Source organism: Salmo salar, chromosome ssa27 (genome assembly GCF_905237065.1).
Source record: "Salmo salar chromosome ssa27, Ssal_v3.1, whole genome shotgun sequence".
In the NCBI taxonomy this organism is placed as follows: Eukaryota; Metazoa; Chordata; class Actinopteri; order Salmoniformes; family Salmonidae; genus Salmo; species Salmo salar.
The window spans coordinates 23,761,310-23,783,620 of record NC_059468.1 but is presented as its reverse complement, the minus strand read 5'-3'; the positions used below and the strand labels follow the sequence as shown (position 1 = coordinate 23,783,620).

The window sequence follows — 22,311 nt, the reverse complement described above, 5'->3', positions numbered from 1 at the left end:
GGCCCTTCTTTGGACACTGTGTTAACAACCCTCCAGACGAGCAACAATGCCATACAACACTCCTTCCGTGGCCTCCAACTGCTCTTAAATACAAGTAAAACTAAGTGCATGCTCTTCAACCGATCGCTGCCCATGTCTGCCCACCCGTCCAGCATCACTACTCTGGACGGTTCTGACTTAGAATATGTGGACAACTACAAATACCTAGGTGTCTGGTTAGACTGTAAACTCTCCTTCCAGACTCACATTAAACATCTCCAATCCAAAACTAAATCTAGAATCGGCTTCCTATTTCGCAACAAAGCCTCCTTCACTCATCCTGCCAAACATACCCTCATAAAACTGACCATCCTACCGATCCTTGACTTCAGCGATGTCATTTACAAAATAGCCTCCAACACTCTACTCAATAAACTGGATGTAGTCCATCACAGTGCCATCCGTTTTGTCACCAAAGCCCCATATACTACCCACCACTGCGACCTGTACGCTCTCGTCACCAAACCCACTGGCTCCAGGTCATCTACAAGATCCTGCTAGGTAAAGTCCCCACTTATCTCCGCTCACTGGTCACCATAGCAGCACCCACCTGTAGCACGCGCTCCAGCAGGTATATCTCTCTGGTCACCCCCAAAGCCAATTCCTCATTTGGCAATCTCTCCTTCCAGTTCTCTGCTGCCAATGACTGGAACGAACTACAAAAATCTCTGAAACTGGAAACACATCTCCCTCACTAGCTTTAAGCACCAGCTGTCAGAGCAGCTCACATATCACTGCACCTGTACATAGCCCATCTATAATTTAGCCCAAACAACTACCTCTTCCCCTACTGTATTTATTTATTTTGTTCCTTTGCAACCCCATTATTTCTATTTCTACTTTGCACTTTCTTCCACTGCAAATCTACCATTCCAGTGTTTTACTTGCTATATTGTATTTACTTTGCCACCATGGCCTTTTTTGCCTTTACCTCCCTTATCTCACCTCATTTGCTCACATTGTATATAGACTTATTTTTCTACTGTATTATTGACTGTATGTTTGTTTTACTCCATGTGTAACTCTGTGTTGTTGTATGTGTCGAACTGCTTTGCTTTATCTTGGCCAGGTCGCAATTGTAAATGAGAACTTGTTCTCAACTTGCCTACCTGGTTAAATAAAGGTGAAATAAATAAAATTAAATTGTGACTGGTTTCATCAGTTAACAATTTGGATAACTCTCACACACGCGCAAGCACACACACACACACACAAACACGCACGCACGCACGCACTCACAGGAGGAATGTATTTTTCAGTTTCCATGATCTTTAATAAAAAGGCAGCCATAGTGAGATGAGTCAGTGAGTCTATTGGTATAGAGACAAAAAGCATTAAAACACAGAATACAAGACCTAGATAGGCCTGGAGGTGAGACAGATCTATAGAAATACTCAACCTAGATAGATCTGTCTCTACTCCTGACCTATCACAGTAGATTCTACTTTTAGTAACGTCAATCGTCATCATAGCGTCATTCAAGTAAGTCTAACGCTCTAAACACGTCGCCATAGTAATGCACTCACACACACTGCCCCAAAGGGGAGAACCCTTTAGAACCAGAGTCATGGTCTAGTCCTCAAGGTTGAGCTGGTGGACCGTTCAGGTTATATTTTCCCTCTCTCTGAGATTAACCACCCTCCCATCGCCAATAACCTTATCTGAGACTTGAAGACTTGGGGTACCTCCCCAAGCTAATGCCTACACTTCAGCTCAGAGGACCAACACAGTCTCGTGGCACACAGACAAACTGGGTTCAAACCCAGTCTGTCACACTAGCTGGGCTTCCCCTCTCTCAGAGCAAGCTGGGGTTCTCCAATTCTAGCAGGTCTCTAGTACAGACCAACCAGAGCAGAGGGAGGAGTCCACATGTGTGCAAGTGTGTTTATAGGGATGTGTTCACTTGGGCCCAAAATGTATCTGTCCACACACACACACACACACACACACACACACACACACACACACACACCGAACTAAAAAGGAAAAATTCACAGGTATTTCAATATTCAGGGTTAAAAGGAAATATGAATTGGTATAAGTTAGCTTATAACGTTAATATATAAATCACAACTAATGTTTAAAGGGCTAACTAAAAAGGAGCATGCAGAACAACTCTCCATCTTGGCTCTGGTCTTGGCTGCTCTCAGATACAAAATGAACACCTGTCCTTAACACACAGACTAGGAGCAGGTCAGGGAGCAAGTGAGTGTGTGTGCGTGCATACAGGTGGCTCAAAGACACACACCCTTTACCTCTCCATTGGACAGACTAACTGAGTGGTCAACAGAATTCAAAACTCACATTCACATCTTTGGAACACGCGCACACACACAAACAAACACACTCGCGCACACGCACACACACGGACAGGGACACACACACACACACACACACACACAATCCTGCTTTAGTTGGTACAATGCATTCGGAAAGTATTCAGACCCCTTGATTTTTTTAAACATTTTGTTATGTCCTTATTCTAAAATGGATTAATTGAAAAAATGTCCTCATCAATCTACAAACAATACCCCAAAATGACAAAACTGAAAACAGGTTTTTTAAATGTTTGCATTTTTTTTTTTATAATACCTTATTACATAAATATTCAGACCCTTTGCTATGAGACTCAAAATTGAGCTCAGGTGCATCCTGTTTCCATTGACCATCCTTGAGATGTTTCTACAACTTGATTGGAGTCCACCTGTGGTAAATTCAATTGATTGGACATGATTTGGAAAGGCACACACCTGTCTATATAAGTTCCCACAGTTCACAGTGCATGTCAGAGCAAAAACCAAGCCATGAGGTCAAAGGAATTGTCCGTAGAGCTCCGAGACAGGGTTGTGACGAGGCACAGATCTGGGGAAGGGAACCAAAACATTTCTGCAACATTGAAGGTCTCCAAGAACACAGTGGCCTCCATCATTCTTAAATGGAAGAAGTTTGGAACCACCAAGACTCTTCCTAGAGCTGGCCGCCCAGCCAAACAGAGCAATCTGGGGAGAAGGGCCTTGTTCAGGGAGGTGACCAAGAACCCGATGGTCACTCTGACAGAGCTCCAGAGTTCCTCTGTGGAGATGGGAGAACCTTCCAGAAGGACAACCATCTCTGCAGCACTCCACCGATCAGGCATTTATGGTAGAGTGGTCAGACAGAAGCCACTGCTCATGAAAAGGCACATAACAGCCCATTTGCCTAAAGGACTCAGACCTTGAGAAACAAGATTCTCTGGTCCGATGAAACCAAAATTGAACTCTTTGGCCTGAATGCCAAGAGTCACATCTGGAGGAAACTTGGCACCATCAGTGGCAGGGATTGGGAGATTAGTCAGGATCGAGGGAAAGATGAACAGAGCAAAGTACAGAGAGAGATCCTTGATGAAAACCTGCTCCAGAGCTTCAGATGATCTGCAGAGAACGGGGAGAAACTCCCCAAATACAGAAGTATGTGCCATACTTGTAGCATCATACCTAAGAAGTCTCAAGGCTGTAATCGCTGCCAAAGGTGCTTCAACAAAGTACTGAGTAAAGGGTCTGAATACTTATGTAAATGTGCTATTTCAGTTTTTATTTATAATACATTTTCTAAAATTTATAAACATGTTTTTGCTTTGTCATTATGGGGTATTGTGTGTAGAATAATTATTTTACAATAAGGCAGTAAAGTAACAAAATGTAGAAAGGAGTCTGAATACTTTCTGAATGCACAGTATGTGCTACCTTAGGCTCAGGTGTCACCACCGAGTCCATAGCAACAACACCCTCTCTCCCCTAGCAACATCCCTGTCTCCATAGGAACAACCATGTCAGTCTCTACAGACGAATTCCCCTGGCAACACCACCTTGTCTTCATAGCAACAATGAAAGCACCCCAAGTTAGGGTTATCCAACTCCCAGAAGTATTTCAGCCAGTGGTGTGTGTGTGTGTCTGTGTAAAGAGGTATCAGTGGTGTGTGTGTGTGTGTGTGTGTGTGTGTGTGTGTGTGTGTGTGTGTGTAAAGAGGTATCAGTGGTGTGGTGTGTGTGTGTGTGTGTGTGTGTGTGTGTAAAGTGGTATCAGTGGTGTGTGTGTGTGTAAAGAGGTATCAGTGGTGTGTGTGTGTGTATAAAGTGGTATCAGTGGTGTGTGTGTGTGTATAAAGTGGTATCAGTGGTGTGTGTGTGTGTGTGTGTGTGTGTGTGTGTGTGTGTGTGTGTGTGTGTGTGTAAAGAGGTATCAGTGGTGTGTGTGTGTGTGTAAAGAGGTATCAGTGGTGTGTGTGTGTGTGTAAAGAGGTATCAGTGGTGTGTGTGTGTGTGTGTGTAAAGAGGTATCAGTGGTGTGTGTGTGTGTGTGTGTAAAGAGGTATCAGTGGTGTGTGTGTGTGTGTGTGTGTGTGTGTGTGTGTATAAAGTGGTATCAGTGGTGTGTGTGTGTGTGTGTGTGTGTGTGTGTGTGTGTGTGTGTATAAAGTGGTATCAGTGGTGTGTGTGTGTATAAAGTGGTGTGTGTGTGTGTGTGTATAAAGTGGTGTGTGTGTGTGTGTATAAAGAGGTATCAGTGGTGTGTGTGTGTGTGTGTGTGTGTGTGTGTGTATAAAGAGGTATCAGTGTGTGTGTGTGTGTGTGTGTGTGTGTGTGTGTGTGTGTGTGTGTGTGTGTGTGTGTAAAGAGGTATCAGTGGTTCAGTGGTGTATCACTTTAATCTCAAACTTCAGGGGGTGAACAAGCTCTCTCTCCTTTCGTTCTCCTTCCTCTACCCCTCTCTCGGTCTTCTCTCCCCCCTTCCTCTACCCCTCTCTCGGTCCTCTCTTCTCCTCTCTCAGTCCTCCCCCCCTCCCCCCGTCTATTTCTGGATCTGGAAGATGAAGAGTCGAAGGTTGATGTTCTTGGCTGCCAGTAGTTTGTTACACTCCACAGAGTCGGTGATGGGCAGAGGGACGTAGTCTGTCTCGTTGGTGTCGTTGCTGAACGCGTGGTGGTGGATCACAGGCTTGATCCTCACGTCATCGTACGGACCTTTCAACAGCAGGAAGGAACACTCTATAGCGGAGTTCACCTACAGAAAGGAGGAGGGTTAGCGAGAGAGAGTGTGTGTGAGTATGTCAGTGAGTGTGTGCGCATAAGTTCAGTGATTGTGTACCTTGCTCTTGAGGATGAGCTGGAAGGAAAGGGTGCGTTTGCAGGAGAGGTTAGGGTTGCGTTCAGAGTCGTTGACCCTGGCCTTCAGAACCCAGGTTTGGTTCAACACGGTGAAACGAGGAGTCTCATAGTACAGACGGGTTATAAAGTCATCTGTGCGGTACGGCCTGAACTGGACCTCTGCGCAGGGGAGAGGGAGGGGAGGAATGAATTAGAGAGGTCCATGTTTTCTATGTGTTTGACTGGTCCTTCAAGACGGATAGGAACGATTGTCCTGGTAGTCAGTTACTGTGTGTAAGACAGTGCGTACTGTGTACCTAGCCTACCTGTGAAGCCAATCTTCTCGTAACAGAGCAGGGAGAATATAGAGTTGTAAAGGGTTAGTTCTCTGCTGTGGCTCTGGTCCATCTCCCCCAGGATGCCCATCAGCTCTGTGCCAGTCTTGGTGGGGTGGCAGCACTCCTCCTCGTGGGCCGGCAGCTCGTGGAACGGCCCCTTCCACGGGCAGCCAATCCGCTTGTACTTACACTGTGTCACCCTGGCAACATATCAGGTGGGAGTTTAGGGCCAATCATAAGCAGGAATAAGACCATAAGCAAATTCATTTTGTGTCTCTCTATCAGCCAGTCCCAAATTGGTTCCTACCCTTGCCCCTTGGTCCAACCCCTAGTTTCTACAGATCTGTAAGGTGGAAGGAATATGGTACAATCTCCACCACTGCACTGCTTATACCCATCACCCTATAGATCTACAAACATGGAGGGGTTAGGGCCGAGGGGGAGGGGTAAGAAGTGATTTGGGACCGGCTGTATAATTTCTGCTGGTTCTGTCAGTAACACCTGCATCAGGGTGGTCTGATCGTCATAACAACAACAGAACAGGCACCCACACACACCCTGGAATCAGTTTGGTCAGTAAGTAGATCAGCTGTTTTCTTTTCAGAAGAGCAGCAAGTCATATTTTCCCAGGCAACCCCCCCCCCTCCCCAAGGCCTAGGCAAATCACGTTTCTGTGTGTGTGTTTGTGAGAGGAGGGGAGGGGAGGGGGGATTGGGTAAGGGGTAGGGTTTAGGTAAAATAGGATTTTGAATGGAAATACATTTTAGGTCCCCACGAGGATAGAAAAACAGAGTGTGTGTGTGTATACCAATGAGTTGTGTACCTGTCTTGGCACTCCTCTCTCTGGTGCCTCTCTAGGCTAGAGCGAGGGAACTGTTTGAGACAGAAGGGGCAGTCTGTGGGCAGCTCACTCACTGCCTTCTCTACAGCCAGGTTCCTACAACACAGGGACTTACTGATCTCACACCTAAAGGGAGAGGGGGGGGGGTAATCAATCCACCAGTCAATCTAATTATATTTCTATAGAGACAGGGTTCCTGATCTCACACTTAAAACAGTCACGTAAATCAGTCAATCACTCAATTCAACTGGATTTATAAACTGTGTGTGTACAGACCTGCAGTTAGGACACGTGGCCTGTTCTTCTTTCAGACGAGAGTCGGCCAGCAGGTGGATAAAACAGCCAGCACACATCAGGTGACCGTTGGTGCACTATAGAACAGAGAGGAAAGGGTTAATGTAGGTGTGTCCATACTGTGGATAGTCCTCTTTATAAATCAGTGTTCATACGCTGTACAGAAATGCATAGTATAGAGAAACACACAGGTGTGTGTATGTTTGTGAATGGCCATCTTTTCAAACCAGTGATTGGGGGTGGGGAGAGCAGGTGTTAGAGGGCATACTACTCAGTACCAAACCACAGTAATGACACGGGTGTAAACTGGGTGTGGCAGGCAGTTCATTCAGTGCTACATGCTGATGTGTTGGGGTTTGCCTATTCCTAACTCCTAGGGGTCAGCCTGGGATACACACATCTTATCTGTTCATGTCTTGTTGTTGGCTAATCTGAATAGAATCGGCAGCCATTTCAGACACCTAGCCATCCAGATGATTTATAGATCAGATAATCTCTCTGCACTGCGCTGAGCTCTGGCTAACCCTCCTTACCGAGTTAACGTAGCTGCTAGGCTGCGGCCCTGGGCCCTACAACTCTTCGCCTATCGTTACAGTCCATGACAGGTGGTGCTCAGTAGGCCTACAAACTGTCTTCAACCCCCACTTCTTGCCCGACAGCCTAGTTAGCTAGCTAACAGACATGTTAGTTAGGCTTACTTCATACGAAGTTAGCTAGCTGGCTAGCATTGACAAGAGGGCCAAAGTCAGTAGGCCAGTGACAGGCGTGTTTGTGACAGTATTTACCTGATAAACGGAGGCTTTGGGCAGGTCTAGGCATACAGTGCAGCACAGGACTGAATACAGCCTCTCTTCCAGCTTTCCCGACTCTCCCTCCGGCAGTCTCATCCGCTTCTTGGGCGGCGGCTCGTCCGGATCTGACTCGGGACCGAGCCCCTCTCCTCTCCGGATGCTCACCTCCTCCTGCATAGACGGCCCCCCGACGACTGCCTCCAGGGCTGTCCCCACCGCCACAACCCCCAGGCCGCCTGAGGAGGAGCCTGGAGCGGCCGCGACGCCCACCTCCCCCCGCTCTTCCACCGAGGACATGGTGGGTGGTGGTGATTGCCAGGCGTTAGCTAACTACCCGTCACCAGAATGTTACCTAGCTGGCAGGTTTAACTTCACAGGCTAGCCAAGGGAAAACCAGGCCACCCAGCTAAGGGTGAGTTGTCTAGATAGCTTGCCTGTTTGTAGCCAATGTTACGCAATAACGCGCTTGGAATTTAGATACCCGAACCCTCGCGTAACGTTCTGGAATATCCTAAATTATTTGATGGTCGTTTTATGTAGATGGATATTTAGCGATGTTGGCAGATAAGCGAAATTCAGCTAGCTACTAGGCTATAGGTATCAAGCTCACAAAACCCTCCAGTTCTCTCCGCTGTCTAGCTATAACAAAACACCCCGTCAGATGTTTTTGTGGTGTTCATTCTCTTTCATTTGCAGTGCCAGCGCGTGAGCGGACGTTCAGCGAATGCCCGGTTCGTCAGATCGGTTAATGTCTTTTCCCCTGTGCCAGCTCACTATCTACCGGTCCCCGGAAAGTGTCAGTTTTGGAAAAAGCAGAGATATGTTCAGACAGTTCGCTGGGACTACTCTCTAACTACACAGCCATCTTTGTTTTTCTCCTGTCCGGACGGTCGCCTCCTCTCCCCGACTTCACTACCCCCTAGCTCGGCGCTAAGTATTTCCGATCCTTACTGGTGTTACTCAGCCAAGGTCACACAAAAAACTAAGCCCGAGTTTCGGAGAAACTGTCAATATTTTGCCAGTAGCAGTTATGGCCTTTCTTGCCAGTCGCGGATTGGCTATCAGTGGAATGTTTTGTTGTATCAGATGACTTGGGGGGGGGGGGAAAGAGTGTGGATGCGCATGCGTAGTGGCTGTCTGCAGGGTCAGCGTGGTAGGACCAATGACTGAATATACTGGTAGGATGGATTTAATGGAGCACGTCACCTCACCAACAGGGCGTCACCTTCCTGGACACAGCCAGAAATGACCAGACACATCATGCTACCAGAAAACCCCTGGTTGACCCTGCCCCTGCACAATATACACTGTACAAATCATGAAGAACACCTTGTAATATTGAGTTGTACTTGTACCCCTCCTTTTGCCCTCAGAACAGCCTCAATTTGTTGGGGCATGGACTCTACAAGGTGTCGAAAGCGTTCCATGGGGATGCTGGCCTATGTTGACTTCAATGCGTCACAGAGTTGTGCCAAGTTGGCTGGATGTCCTTTGGGTGGTGGACCATTCTTGATACACACGGGAAACTGTTGAGCGTGAAAAACCCAGCAGTGTTGCAGTTCTTGACACATTCAAACCGGTGCGCCTGTTACCTACTACCATACCCCATTCAAAGGCACTTAAATATTCTGTCTTGTCCATTCACCCTCTGAATAGCACACATACACAATCCATGTCTCAATTGTCTCAAGGCTTAAAAATCCTTATTTAACCTGTCTCCTCCCCTTCATCTGCACTGATTTAACAAGTGACCTCAATAAGGGATCATAGCTTTCACCTGGATTCACCTGGTAAGTCTATGTCATGGAAAGAGCAGGTGTTCTTAATGTTTTGTACACACAGTGTAGGCTAGCCTACAAACAGTACCAACAATCGACCTATCCTTCATTTGTCAAATGATGTAGGCTAATAGACTGATAAATTCGGTGATAGGCCACCACCAGAGGACCCAGGTGTTGCGATCTTGTTAAGGATCATTACACTGTTATTACACTGTTTGGTTACTCAAAATAAAAGACTCTCAAAGGAAAACTTTTCCATAAATGTTTGTCTTGTATCTAAAACACCCATATTAACTAGTGAGCCAGAGAAGAAAGTGAGCAGGTGGGGTTAGAGTTTGAGCAAGCCTTGTCTGTCTGTTGTGTAATTCTGTGAGTGTCGATGGTAGTTATTGCGACCATTGTTTTTAGATTTGCGTGTGTGAGAATTGAGTTATGCAAGCGGATGGTGTGTGAAATCTATGGCTTCCTTTAGTTTCTTTTGTTACTGTTTCTTTTCTTTACTGTATTTGACTGAATACATTTTTTTTTCATGTACTTGACTGTATACATTTTCTTTATTGTATTTGACTGCTTTATGTTGTTTTACTGTATTTGACTATATTCATTCACAAGAGTGAAACCTTCAGTCCCTTCCCCCTTCTCCCAGTTGTGCCAATCCGGTTGCTGTGAGGTGTTTATGGGGGGTGACAGCTGTCAATCAAAACGGCTGAGCAACCCAGGATATCCTCAGGGCAGGAAGGGGGAGCTAGTCTGAATAGTGTGTGAAGGGGTTTGACTTGAGGTTGCAGTTTTGTGTGTGTATGTCGGCGTGGGGGGGGGGTGAGGTTGTTAGGCGTGTGGTGTGTGTGTGTGTGTGTGTGTGTGCAGGGGCAGGATGTCATGGTGTCAGCTGTCTGATCAGGCAGCGTAGGGTTGTAGCATGTCATTGGCCAAAGGGACATGCCTTAAATGAGCTAAATGACATGGTCAGAGACCAATATCTGCTATGCGCGCGTGCGAACACACACACACACACACACACACACAGGTTACTCAGCTGTCACTACCCTACCACCAATCGTCAAACAAGATTAATATGTAGCATATGTACACAAAACAGTTCCCTTTCCCCTTTAGACCCAGGAGGAGACAGGAGGTGAACCAGCGCCACAAAAGTCACACTGCCATTGGTGACACCCATCATCATCACCTCCCTCTCACACTGAACCACTCTAAATACAACTCAACTCTTACTTAACAATTTAACTTACTTAACAACTTAACTTAAAGACATGCTCCGGAACTTTGGCGACTAGTAAGTCTTTTTAAACCTCCCGCTTTGAGCTGGATCAGTCAATGTGTAGTTCATACATGCATAATCTATGAGCAGAATTACTGTTTTACCTCAATTAGCCACAATATCCCTAGTTTGAAAGCGACTGTTTTTCTGGAAGCTGTGCTGCGCCATTTTCTCTACATTTTCCCCCACATGGGCCAGCACCCTAGCAATTCGAGTTCAGCCAATGAGCTTCAGCCCCTCGCCATATGAGTGACAGCTGGCAAGAGGCACATCATGCACAAAGAGAGAGAGAGAGAGAGAGAGAGAGAGAGAGAGATGACGTGTCGTAGTAAGCAATTTTCAGGGACCATTTTTGGCTTGTGAGCGTTGCTTTCAGAACAACTGGCTAAAAAGTATACAAAAGTACCAGAGAATCTCTTTAACTTACCCTGGCTATAGTAAAATCCCCAAGACTACATATCACAAACCAGAGGAGGCTGGTGGGAGAAGCTATAGGAGGACGAACTCATTGTAATGGCTGGAATTTAATAAATTGAATGGTATCAAACATAAGGAAACCACGTTTGACTCTGTTCCATTCATTCTCTTCCAGTCATTATAATGAGCCCCTCCTCCAATAACACCCCCCACCAGCCTCCTCTGCCAAACTGTCTCGGGGATTCGGTTGTGGTTTTATTGAGGGTTTGTCATCGACATCACATAACTACATTCTCCACATTGCAATAGTGATTTGTAGTTTCCTCAGATACCACTATAGCTAGCGTTTCCCTCCATATACACCCGGTGGTGCCAATACGCCAAAAAATGCTATTGTTCTGGAATTGAATCAAAAGCATATCACATCTATACAGTGTTCGCCTATGTCGTGACCTGTTTTTTGATACTGCTGCCCCTGTTCTTTGCACTAATGAACCTTATAATTGAAAATGTCATGTTTATTTTCTCTATAAGTATAACGTTTTTTGGGGGTATAGCAACCTATGTATATTTTTTCTCTGAATATAAATGCCTGCTGTTTTTATTATGCTGAAACCAAATTGCCCTGCAATGGGCCAATAGAGAATCTGAATCAGCCAATTAACCATTGTTGGCTACTTATGTTGAAAATGACTCTGTATCAAATATGTGTTATAACAAGCGTTCTCTCTCCTCACCACATCCGCTGTGACTGAGCAGAGATGAAGGATGCAGAGTAGACAGTGAGCAACATTCTGTGTATCTGTGTGTTTAAATGTATGTGAGTGAATGTGTGTGTGTGCGCGTGCATGCGTGTGTGTTGAGAGACAGGGGGCTGTTCGGTGGTGATTGTATTAAGCTAAACAATACAAGGTCGTCAGAAAAACATTTAATGGCTGAGAATGAGAAAGGGAGATGGAGGGAGAGTTCGAGAGAATGGGAGGGAGAGATGGAGGGGGAGGGAGAGGGAGGGCGATATAGACAGGGAGGGAGGGTGTGAGGGAAAGGAAGATGGAGAGAGAGAGAGAGTGGCTGAGAGGGGAAGACACTATCTGGTATTTCTAGTAGGCCTCGAGGAGGAAAGAGGAGAGGATGGGGGTGTGGCTTAGGTTATGACATTCACTGAGAGAGAGAGTTCTCTGTGTGTGTGTGTGAAAGGGGGGGGCTGTGTGTTTGAGAGAGAGAGGGAGAGATAGGGAGACAGGGAGGAGGGCTAAGTATGTATGTGACAGAGAGGATGAAAATGAGACGGGGACAGAGAAGAGGGCTGTGTGTGTAAAAGAGAGGGAGAAAAAGAGGGACATATAAGAGAGCTGTGTTTGATAGAGGGAGGGAGAAAAAAGAGATTGAGGGAGGGCTGTTTTGAGGATGTGCTTGAAAACGGAGGAGGGAGGAGGAAAAGGAGAGAACTGAGCTGAGACAAATCTGTCTGATCCGCACACTGGTCTCTGCGATAGAGGAGAGAGGGAGGAGGAGAAGAGAGGCGGAAGAGAAGAGAGGATAGGAAGAAGAAGCGAGAGAACACAGGACTGCACAGTGAGGTACGGCTGTCATGGGTTGCGTTATTTATAGCTGTGACAGAGGCGTGTGTATGAGTTTGTGTGTGTGTATGTATGAACAATTAATGTATTATGCTGTTTGTATGCATGCGTTTGTGTGTGTGTGTGTGTGTGTGTGTGTGTGTGTGTGTGTGTGTGTGTGTGTGTGTGTGTGTGTGTGTGTGTGTGTGTGTGACTGCATTGACCCTGCGTTTGCTGATGTATGATGGATGGAATATGACGGTTAGATTATTAATGATGTAATGTTAGTGCAGAATTTTCAGAGTGTGTCCTTGTGTGTGTGTGTGTGTGTGTGTGTTTGTCTATATATCTTAATGGTGTGTATGTGGATATAAATCGTGCCGATGTGTGTGTGTGTGTGTGTGTGTGTGTGTGTGTGTGTGTGTGTGTGTGTGTGTGTGTGTGTGTGTTCATTCGTTTCATATATTGTGTGTGCACATGCACAGTTGGGCAATTTGACATGATCAAATGTTTCTGCGCATGAGCTCAGCTAGCCAACACCGCCATGACACTGCTTCATAATATGTGTGTGTGTCACACTACTTAATAGCGTGATCAGGGATTTCTATTGGAGCAGACGTATCTGAGACTCTTCATATCATATACAGTATCTATAGCCTATCCACTGATGTTCCAGCTAGCCATGGAAGAGGTTCTAAAAGGCAAGGTGAAGCTGTCTGTTAGCAGCACAGGATGTGGCAGGGTGTGTGTGTGTGTGTGTTTGTGTTTGTGTGTGAACCCTAACCCTACAGCACTTCATAACCTTCATTATTCAGATTACTCATCGTCTCCCGATGCGGATGCGCAGGACTATGGTAGATGAAGGAACCAATCTACCTTTTCAGACTGCCAGAGTATTTATCTGGTCAATATGGCAGTGTGTTATGTCTGTTGTTTGCAACAGTGTGTTATATGTGAAAATGTGATTGTATTATAAATTGTATTTGAATGTTTCTGGCCAAGAGTAGTAACCAGTTTAAATCGGGTACGTTTTTTCATCCGGCCGTGAAAATACTGCCCCCTATCCATATCACGTTAAGGACTCTTGGACGATTAGTCCAAATGAGGACTAAAGGAGATCCTAATCAAATAAAATAAAGTCTCCTTATCTCTCTCTCGCTTCCTCTCTCTGACTTTCTCTCTCTTTTTCTTTCTTTCTCTCTGTATCGCTCTTTCTCTTCTTCCACTCTATTCATCTCTCTCTCTGTCTCTCTCCATCTCTCTCTCTCTCTCTCTCTCTCTGTCTCTCTCTCTCTCTCTCTCTCTCTCTCTCTCCTCTCTCATGTTCATCTGCTTAGACACATTCATATTGGAGACCTGGAGGATCTATTGACAGGGTTAGAGGTCAGGGGCTAGGCAGACATGATGACATCACATGGAAAGCTGAGGATGCAGAGAGGGAGTCTATACGAGTATGACTCCCAGATCAAAGGTGAGAACACATACTTTTCTGTGTGTGTGTGTATTCATACATACAGTATACTGCATGTACTGTCTAACTTGTGTTGTCGTGTGTATGTTCATGTGAGTTCATACATGTGTACATGTGTGTTCGTGTGTGTGTTCATGCATGTACTGTGTGAACTTCTTTTGTGATCAAATGTTTTTTATTTAGTAATAACTGTCAGCAAACATGAATACATACATACACAATTAGGTTCCAACTCCACTCCCCCATCCCCATCCCAGCCCACCCGAGGACTTTAGGGATCAAATTAAATCAACACACATTGACCAGAAAAAGAAAAAAGAAAAACTCAAAGCAGCACATTCAAAGTATCTTCTTTAGCTCCATGAACGCACCAAGACACCGACTGTACAAAATATTAGGAACCCCTTCCTAATATTGCATTGCACCCCCTTTTGCCCTCAGAACAGCCTCAATTTGTTGGGGCATGGACTCTACAAGGTGTCAAAAGCATTCCACAGTGATGCTGGCCCATGTTGACTCCAATGCTTCCCACAGATGTGTCGAGTTGGCTGGTAGTGGATCTCTACTCCGAAAATAGCTTGTTCCATCTCATCCCTCAGATGCTCAATTGGATTGAGATCTGGTGACTGGGCAGGCCACTGCACTAAGCTGAATTCACTGTCATGTTTGTGGAACCTTTCCTGGACAATCCTAGCCTTGTGGCATGGGGCTTTATCCTGCTGAAAAAATCTATTTGCAGATGGATACACTGCTGCGATGAAGGGATGAATCTGATCGGCAATGATGTTCAACTATCCTGTGGCATTCAAACGCTGATCCACTTTTATCAAGGGGCCCAATGTGTGCCATGAAAACACACCCCACACCATCACACCACCATCACCAGCCTGCAATGTTGACACATGGCATGATGGATGCATGTACTCATGTGGTTTTCTCCATATCGTGGTCCTCACCATCAGTGTGAAACAGCAGGAACCAGGATTCATCAGACCAGGCAACTGCAGTTTCTGCAGTTTCTTGTTTTCTGCTGAAATAAGTGGAACTCTGTAAGGTCGTCGGCTGCCATACCCCATTCGTCTCAAGATACAACAAGTTGTGCATTCTTTTACGGGTCTTTGGGAAACAATGTTGTAATGGACTGTCAGTTGACTAAATGTAGCCTGTCTGTTGCTCTGCACAATTCGTGTCTGCCTCCTTTGTCCTTTTTCATCAATTACCAATTTTTTATCCTTGGCCTGCCGTTGGCTGGGTGTCCTTTAGGTAGTGGACCATTCTTTATAGAAAGACCCAAGAAAGTTGCAGTTCTTGACACAATCAAACCAGTGTGCCTGACACCTACTACCATACCCCGTTCAAAGGCACTTAAATCTTTTGTCTTGCACATTCACCCTAAATGGAACACATACACAATGCATGTCTCGATTGTCGCAAGGCTTAAAAATCCTTCTTTAATCTGTCACCTCTCCTTTATCTTCCTAATGTTTTGTACACTAAAAAAGTGAGTATACATTGATGGATAAAGAGTGAGTGTTGAGGCTTCCATCGTACTACAATCATTTTCTTGGCAGCCGTTAGGCCAGCAAGAAATCAAATCAAAGTTTATTCGTCATGAACACAGATTAGCAGATGTTTTCACAGGTTCAGTGAACAGTGCCGTAATACCTAGCAATAAAAAATAATTACACACATAATCCAGAAAAATACAAAAAAATAAGTAATATATGCTGAGCCATGACTAGAATACAGTATATACATATAAAGTGGGTGAAACAATATGTAAACATTATTAAAGTGACCAGTGTTCAATGACTCTATGTACATAGGGCAGCAGTCTCTTAGGTGCAGCAGGGTAGAGTACCAGATGGAAGCCGGCTAGAACAGTGACTAAGGTTCAGGGCAGGGTACTGGGTGGAGGTCAACTAGAACAGTGACTAAGGTTCAGGGCAGGGTACTGGGTGGAGGTCAGCTAGAACAGTGACTAAGGTTCAGGGCAGGGTACTGGGTGGAGGTCAACTAGAACAGTGACTAAGGTTCAGGACAGGGTACTGGGTGGAGGTCAGCTAGAACAGTGACTAAGGTTCAGGACAGGGTACTGGGAGGAGGTCAGCTAGAACAGTGACTAAGGTTCAGCGCAGGGTACTGGGTGGAGGCCAGCTAGAACAGTGACTAAGGTTCAGGGTACTGGGTGGAGGTCAACTAGAACAGTGACTAAGGTTCAGGGCAGGGTACTGGGTGGAGGTCAGCTAGAACAGTGACTAAGGTTCAGGGCAGGGTACTGGGTGGAGGTCAGCTAGAACAGTGACTAAGGTTCAGGGCAGGGTACTGGGTGGAGGTCAGCTAGAACAGTGACTAAGGTTCAGGGCAGGGTACTGGGTGGAGGTCAGCTAGAACAGTGACTAAGGTTCAGGACAGGGTACTGGGTGGAGGTCAGCTAGAACAGTGACTAAGGTTCAGGACAGGGTACTGGGTGGAGGTCAGCTAGAACAGTGACTTAGGTTCAGGGCAGGGTACCGGGTGGTAGGTGGCTAGTAACAGTGACTAAGGTTCAGGGCAAGGTACTGGGTGGTAGCCAGCTAGAACAGTGACTAAGGTTCAGGACAGGGTACTGGGTGGAGGCTGGCTAGTGGTGACTATTTAACAGTCTGATGGCTTGGAGATAGAAGCTGTTTCTCAGTCTCTCTGTCCCAGCTTTGATGCACCTGTACTGTCTCCGCCTTCTAGATGGTAGCGGCGTGAACAAGCTATGGCTCGGGTGGTTGAGGTCCTTGATGATCTTCTTGGCCTTCCTGTGACACTGGGTGTTGTAGATGTCCTGGAGGGCAGGCAGTGTGCCCCCGGTGACACGTTGGGTTGACCGCACACTCTGGAGAGCTCTACAGTTGCGGGCAGTGCAATTGCGGTACCAAGCGTTCATACAGCTGACATAATTCTCTCAATGGTGCATCTATAGATGTTCGTGAGGGTCTTAGGGACCAAGACAAATTTCTTCAGCCTGCTGCATGCCAAGGAACTTGAATCTTTTTACCCTCTCCACTGCGGCCCGTCAATATGGATGGGGGCGTGCTCTTTCTGCTGTCTCCTGTAGTCCACGATCAGCTCCTTTGTTTTGTTCATGTTGAGGGAGAAGTTATTTTCTTGGCACTTCTCCTGCAGCGCTCTCACTTCCTCCCTGTAGGCTATCTCATCGTTTTTGGTAATCAGGCCTACCACTGTTGTGTCATCAGCAAACTTGATGATTGAGTTGGAGACGTGCGTGGCCACGCAGTCATGGCTGAACAGGGAGTACAGGAGGGGGCTGAGCATGCACCCCTGTGGGTCACCCTTGTTGAGGATCAGCATGGTGGAGGTGTTGTTGCCTACCTTCACCACTTGGGGTCAGCCCAAGGCCCAGTTGCACAGGGAGGGGTACAGACCCAGGGAGCGGAGCTTAGTGATGAGCTTGGAGGGCACTATGGTGTTGAAGGCTGAGCTGTAGTCGATGAACAGCATTCTTATAGGCATTTCTCTTGTCCAGGTGGGATAGGGAAGTGTGCAGTGCAATGGCGATTGCGTCATCCGTGGATCTGTTGGGGCGATAAGTGAATTGCAGTTGGTCTAGGGTGTCAAGTAAGGTGGAGTTGATACGGTCACTAACTAGCCTCTCAAAGCACTTCAAGATTACAGAAGAGAGTGCTACAGGGCGATAGTCATTTAGTTCAGATACCTCCGCCTTCTTGGGTACAGGAACAATAGTGGACATCTTGAAGCATGTGGAGACAATTGACTGGAATATGGAGTGATTGAATATGTCCGTAAACACTCCAGACATCTGCACATGCTCTGAGTACGCAGCTTGGGATGCCATCTGAGCCGGCAGCCTTGCGAGGGTTAATACGCTTAAATGACTTACTCACGTCGATCATGGAGAAAGAGAGCATACAGTCCTCATGAGCGCCTGAGGCTCGTGTCGGTGGCTCGATGTTGTTTTCCTCGAAGCGGGCGAAGAAGGTGTTTAGCTCCTCCAGGATCGAGGCGTTGGTGTCCGCGATGTGGCTGGCTTTCCCTTTATAATCCGTGTTTGTCTGGAGTCCCTGCCACATACGTCTCATGTCTGAACCGTTGAATTGCAACTCCACTTTGTCCCTGTACTGTCGTTTTGCCTCTTTGATTGACTTACAGAGGTCGTAGCTGGTCTGCTTGTGCAAGTCCATTTCTCCCAGTCACCTTGCTATGGTTAAATGTGGTGTTCTATGCACTTCCTGATTGACCCAGTCACAGTCAGTGTATACACTGAGTATACAAAACATTAGGAACATCTTCCTAATATTGAGTTGCACCCCCCCTTCCCTTTTGCCCTCAATTCGTCGGGGCATGGACTCTACAAGGTGTCAAAAGCGTTACAAAGGGATGCTGGCCCATGTTGACTCCAATGCTTCCCACAGTTGTGTCAAGTTGGCTTGATGTCCTTTGGGTGGTGGACCATTCTTGATACACACAGGAAACTGTTGTGTGAAAAACCCAGCAGCCTTGCAGTTCTTGACACCTAGCACCTGCTACCATACCATGTCTTGCCCATTCACCCTCAATGGCACACGTACACAATCCATGTCTCAATTGTCTCAAGGCTTTAAACTCCTTCTTTAACCCGTCTCTTCATCTACACTGAATGAAGTGGATTTAACAAGTGACATCAATAAGGGATCATAGCTTTCACCTGGATTCACCTGGTCAGTCTATGTCATGGAAAGAGCAGGTGTTCTTAATGTTTTGTTTACTCAGTGTACATTGATACTATTCTCAGAGGCAACCCGGAACATTTCCATGTCCGCGTGATCAAAACAATCTTGAAGCATAGATTCCAATTGGTCAGAATAGAAGAATGTGCATCTGACAAAGATAAATGAAGTACAGAAAAACATTTAAAAAGTAAAATAAAAGGAGATGCAGGAATATTTAACACAGTGGACAAGTTTGATGCTACTTCATCCCAGAATATAGACACCTAAGGGCATTCCCAAACCATGTGTATAAAGGTACCAGGGCCGGTTTCCCAATAGTGATGGGTGTTTTAACAAGTGTTTTAACAATCCATCTTTCCTACAACAGCAGAAGATGTAACATGCGTTTCCCAAAACACCACACAGAGAACTAAAGGATGGAAAGAAAAGGAGCGCTGCGCTTGGATCAGCTTTCTCTATTCAAATCTTTCCATAACATTAGAATTATTTCACAACTCCTAGATAGATATTACCACCTACGGCTGCAAATATAGAGGCAGCTTATTGTAATGCTTACCCAATGAAAATACACTAAATCAGATTTGGCACATGTTAGGCTATCAAATGTATTTATGAAACCCTTTTTAAATCAGCAGATGTCAAAGTGTAATGATGACGCCGTGAGTCAAGAAGCAGGTGCAGGTAAAACGTTTAATGAAAACAACAAACATGAAACAAGACAGCGTAACAGAAGCGCGGTAACATGAACACAGGTGCAAGACCAACTGAGCAACGAACAAAAGGAAGGGACCTATAAAGGGGAGGTAATGAGGTCCAGGTGTGAATCATAACGGTGAGTGCCAGAGGCACGTAATGATGATTCCCAGGACCGGTGGTTAGTATTCCAGTGACGTCGGAGGGAGGAGCAGATGTGACAGTACCCCCCCCCCACACCCTGATGTGCGGCTCTTGCTGCAGAACGACGCCGACCAGGAGGCTGACCATGACCCGAGCTTCTCCATGAAGGCCCTCCATACTCGTGATGTGAATTGGGGGCCACGGTCGGAGACGATGTCCTCCGGAAGGCCATAACGCTCCTGGTTCATCCTCTCCACCTGCCAGTTGGACTGAATTGTACTTTTGAACTCCGTAAAGTCAGTGTGGAAGAGGTGAAAAAATTGTTGTCTATCAACATCTGACAATTTACTGAGAATAATAGCAGACGATATTGCCACTCTTATTTGCCACATCTTCAATTTAAGCCTACTAGAGAGCGTGTGTCCTCAGGCCTGGAGGGAAGCAAAAGGCATTCCGCTACCTAAGAATAGTAAAGTCCCCTTTACTGGCTCAAATAGCCGACTAATCAGCCTGTTACCAACCCTTAGTAAACTTCTGGAAAAAAATTGTGTTTGACCAGATACAATGCTATTTCACAGTAAACAAATTGACAGATTTTCAGCATGCTTATAGGAAAGGACACTCAACAAGCACAGCACTTACGCAAATGACTGATGATTGACTGAGCGAAATTGATGATAAAATGATTGTGGGGGCTGTCTTATTAGACTTCAGTGCAGCTTTTGAGATTATTGATCATAGTCTGCTGCTGGAAAAACTTGTGTTATGGCTTTACACCCCCTGCTATAATGTGGATAAAGAGTTACTTGTCTAACAGAACACAGAGGGTGTTCTTTAATGGAAGCCTATCAAATATAATCCAGTTAGAATCAGGAATTCCCCAGAGTAGCTGTTTAGGCCCCTTGCTTTTTTCAATTTTTACTAATGACATGCCAATGACTGAGTAAAGCCAGAGATTCTATGTATGGGGATGACTCAACACTATACACGTCAGCTACTACAGTGACTGAAATGACTGCAACACTCAACAAAGAGCTGCAGTTAGTTTCAGAGTGGGTGGCAAGGAATAAGTTAGAAATATTTAGGGCTAAAACTAAAAGCATTGTATTTGGAACACACTCACTAAACCCGAAACATCAACTAAATAATGTGGAAATTGAGCAAGTTAAGATGACTAAACTACTTGGAGTAACACTAGATTGTAAACTGTCATGGTCAAAACATATGGATGCCGTAGTAGCTGAGATGGGGAGAAGTCTGTCTATAATAAAGCGATGCTTCTTAACAACACTATCAACAAGGCAGTTCCTACAGGCCCTAGTTTTGTCGCACCTTGAATACTGTTCAGTTGTGTGGTCAGGTGCCACAAAAAAGGACAATTGCAATTGGCTCAGAACAGGGCAGCATGGCTGGCCCTTGCATGTACACAGAAAGCTAATGATAATATGCATGTCAATCTCTCCGGGCTGAAAGTGGAGGAGAGATTGACTTCATCACTACTTTTATTTATGAGAGGTATTGACATGTTGAATGCACCGAGCTGTCTGTCTAAACTACTGGCACACAGCTTGGACACCCATGCATACCCAGAGACAAGAGGTCTCTGGGTATGCAACACAAGCATTGGCACACACATTGGCACTCTGGGTATGCAACACAAGCAACACAAACATTGGCACACACACAGAGTACTGTAGATATGTGGTAGTGGTGGAGTAGGGGCCTGAGGGCACACAGTGTGTTGTGAAATGTATTGTAATGTTTTAAAATTGTATAAACTGTCTTAATTTCACTGGACCCCAGGAAGAGAAGTTGCTGCTTTGGCAGCAGCTAATGGGGGATCCACAATAAATACAAATGCGAGAAGATCTGCTGAAAGATTGCCTCCATGACCTGGAGAGCAGTGGGGAGACCAGGAAGAGGAATTAAATGACATGACTTCGAAAATCTATCCAGAGGAGGAGAGATCGGTTACAAAGTCAATGGATAGATGAGACCAGGGTCGCTGAGGCACGGGAAGCGGTAGGAGCTTCCCTGCTGGAGCATTCAGGGGAGACTTGGTTTGGGCACATACGGAACAGGAGTTTACATAACGACTGACATCCTGAGCAAAGGTGGGCCACCAGTACTTCTCAGCGATGGAGTGGATGGTGCGAGAAATACCTGGATGTCCAGCAACGACAGCTGTGTGTGCCCAGGTCAGCAGCCAATCCCTTATCCCTGTGGGAGCGTAGGTGCGCTCAAGAGGACAGTTCAGGGGTGCGGGCTCCCTCTCCAGAGCCTGGCGGATCTCCACATCTATGTTCCAGACCACAGGAGCTATGACTCGGGAGGATGGGATTATAGGCTCACTCAGGACAGGGCCCTCTCCCGAATCATAGAGGCGGGACAAGGCATCAGCCTTGGTGTTCTTTGAGCCTGGGCTATAGGTTAGCGTGAAGTTAAACCTTCTGAAGAAAAGGGCCCACTTTGCTTGGTGCGGATTCAGCCTCCTCGCTGTCCGTATGTACTCCAGGTTCCTGTGGTCAGTGAGGATGACGAATGGTTCCTTGGCGCCCTCCAACCAGTGTCTCCACTCCTCTAATGCCAACTTCACCGCCAGTAGCTCCCGATCGCCAACGTCGTAGTTCCTCTCTGCAAGGGACAGTTTCTTAGAATAAAACACACATGGGTACAGCTTCTGTGGGTTCCCCTGTCGTTGAGACAAAACTGCCCCCGCACCTACCTCGAAACCATCCACCTCCACCACAAAGGATATCGTGGGATCTGGATGTTTCAGCACTGGGGCGGAGGTGAAACATCCCTTGAGAAGACGGAAGG

The 22,311-nt window shown here is 46.1% G+C and overlaps 2 protein-coding genes across 4 annotated transcripts in view; one reads left to right on the top strand and one right to left on the bottom strand.

Annotated features, from left to right (window-relative positions):
- Positions 1-4,704: 4,704 nt before the first annotated feature.
- zftraf1 (zinc finger TRAF-type containing 1) lies at positions 4,705-8,828 on the bottom strand. Of its 2 annotated transcripts, none has more exons than XM_014178099.2 (6): positions 7,421-8,828; positions 6,618-6,712; positions 6,324-6,467; positions 5,480-5,700; positions 5,164-5,342; positions 4,705-5,079 (listed from the first exon to the last, which is right to left on the bottom strand). In XM_014178099.2, the coding sequence occupies exons 1-6, from the start codon at positions 7,721-7,723 to the stop codon at positions 4,867-4,869; spliced, it is 1,155 nt and encodes a 384-aa protein (XP_014033574.1). In that variant the 5' UTR covers positions 7,724-8,828; the 3' UTR covers positions 4,705-4,866. The 2 variants fall into 2 exon arrangements, with proteins under 2 accessions (XP_014033574.1, XP_014033575.1); XM_014178100.2 differs by having other exon boundaries at positions 5,489-5,700; positions 7,421-8,533.
- A 3,194-nt stretch (positions 8,829-12,022) lies between these two features.
- LOC100380863 (SLIT-ROBO Rho GTPase-activating protein 3) overlaps positions 12,023-22,311 on the top strand; it is a 30,704-nt gene continuing 20,415 nt past the window's right edge. The window contains exons 1-2 of one of the 2 annotated variants that reach the window (XM_045709571.1): positions 12,023-12,483; positions 13,800-13,933. In XM_045709571.1, the coding sequence (XP_045565527.1) occupies positions 13,864-13,933 (70 nt within the window). In that variant the 5' untranslated portion in view covers positions 12,023-12,483; positions 13,800-13,863. The remainder of the gene's footprint in view (positions 12,484-13,799; positions 13,934-22,311) is intronic. The other variant, XM_045709570.1, reaches the window with a different exon arrangement.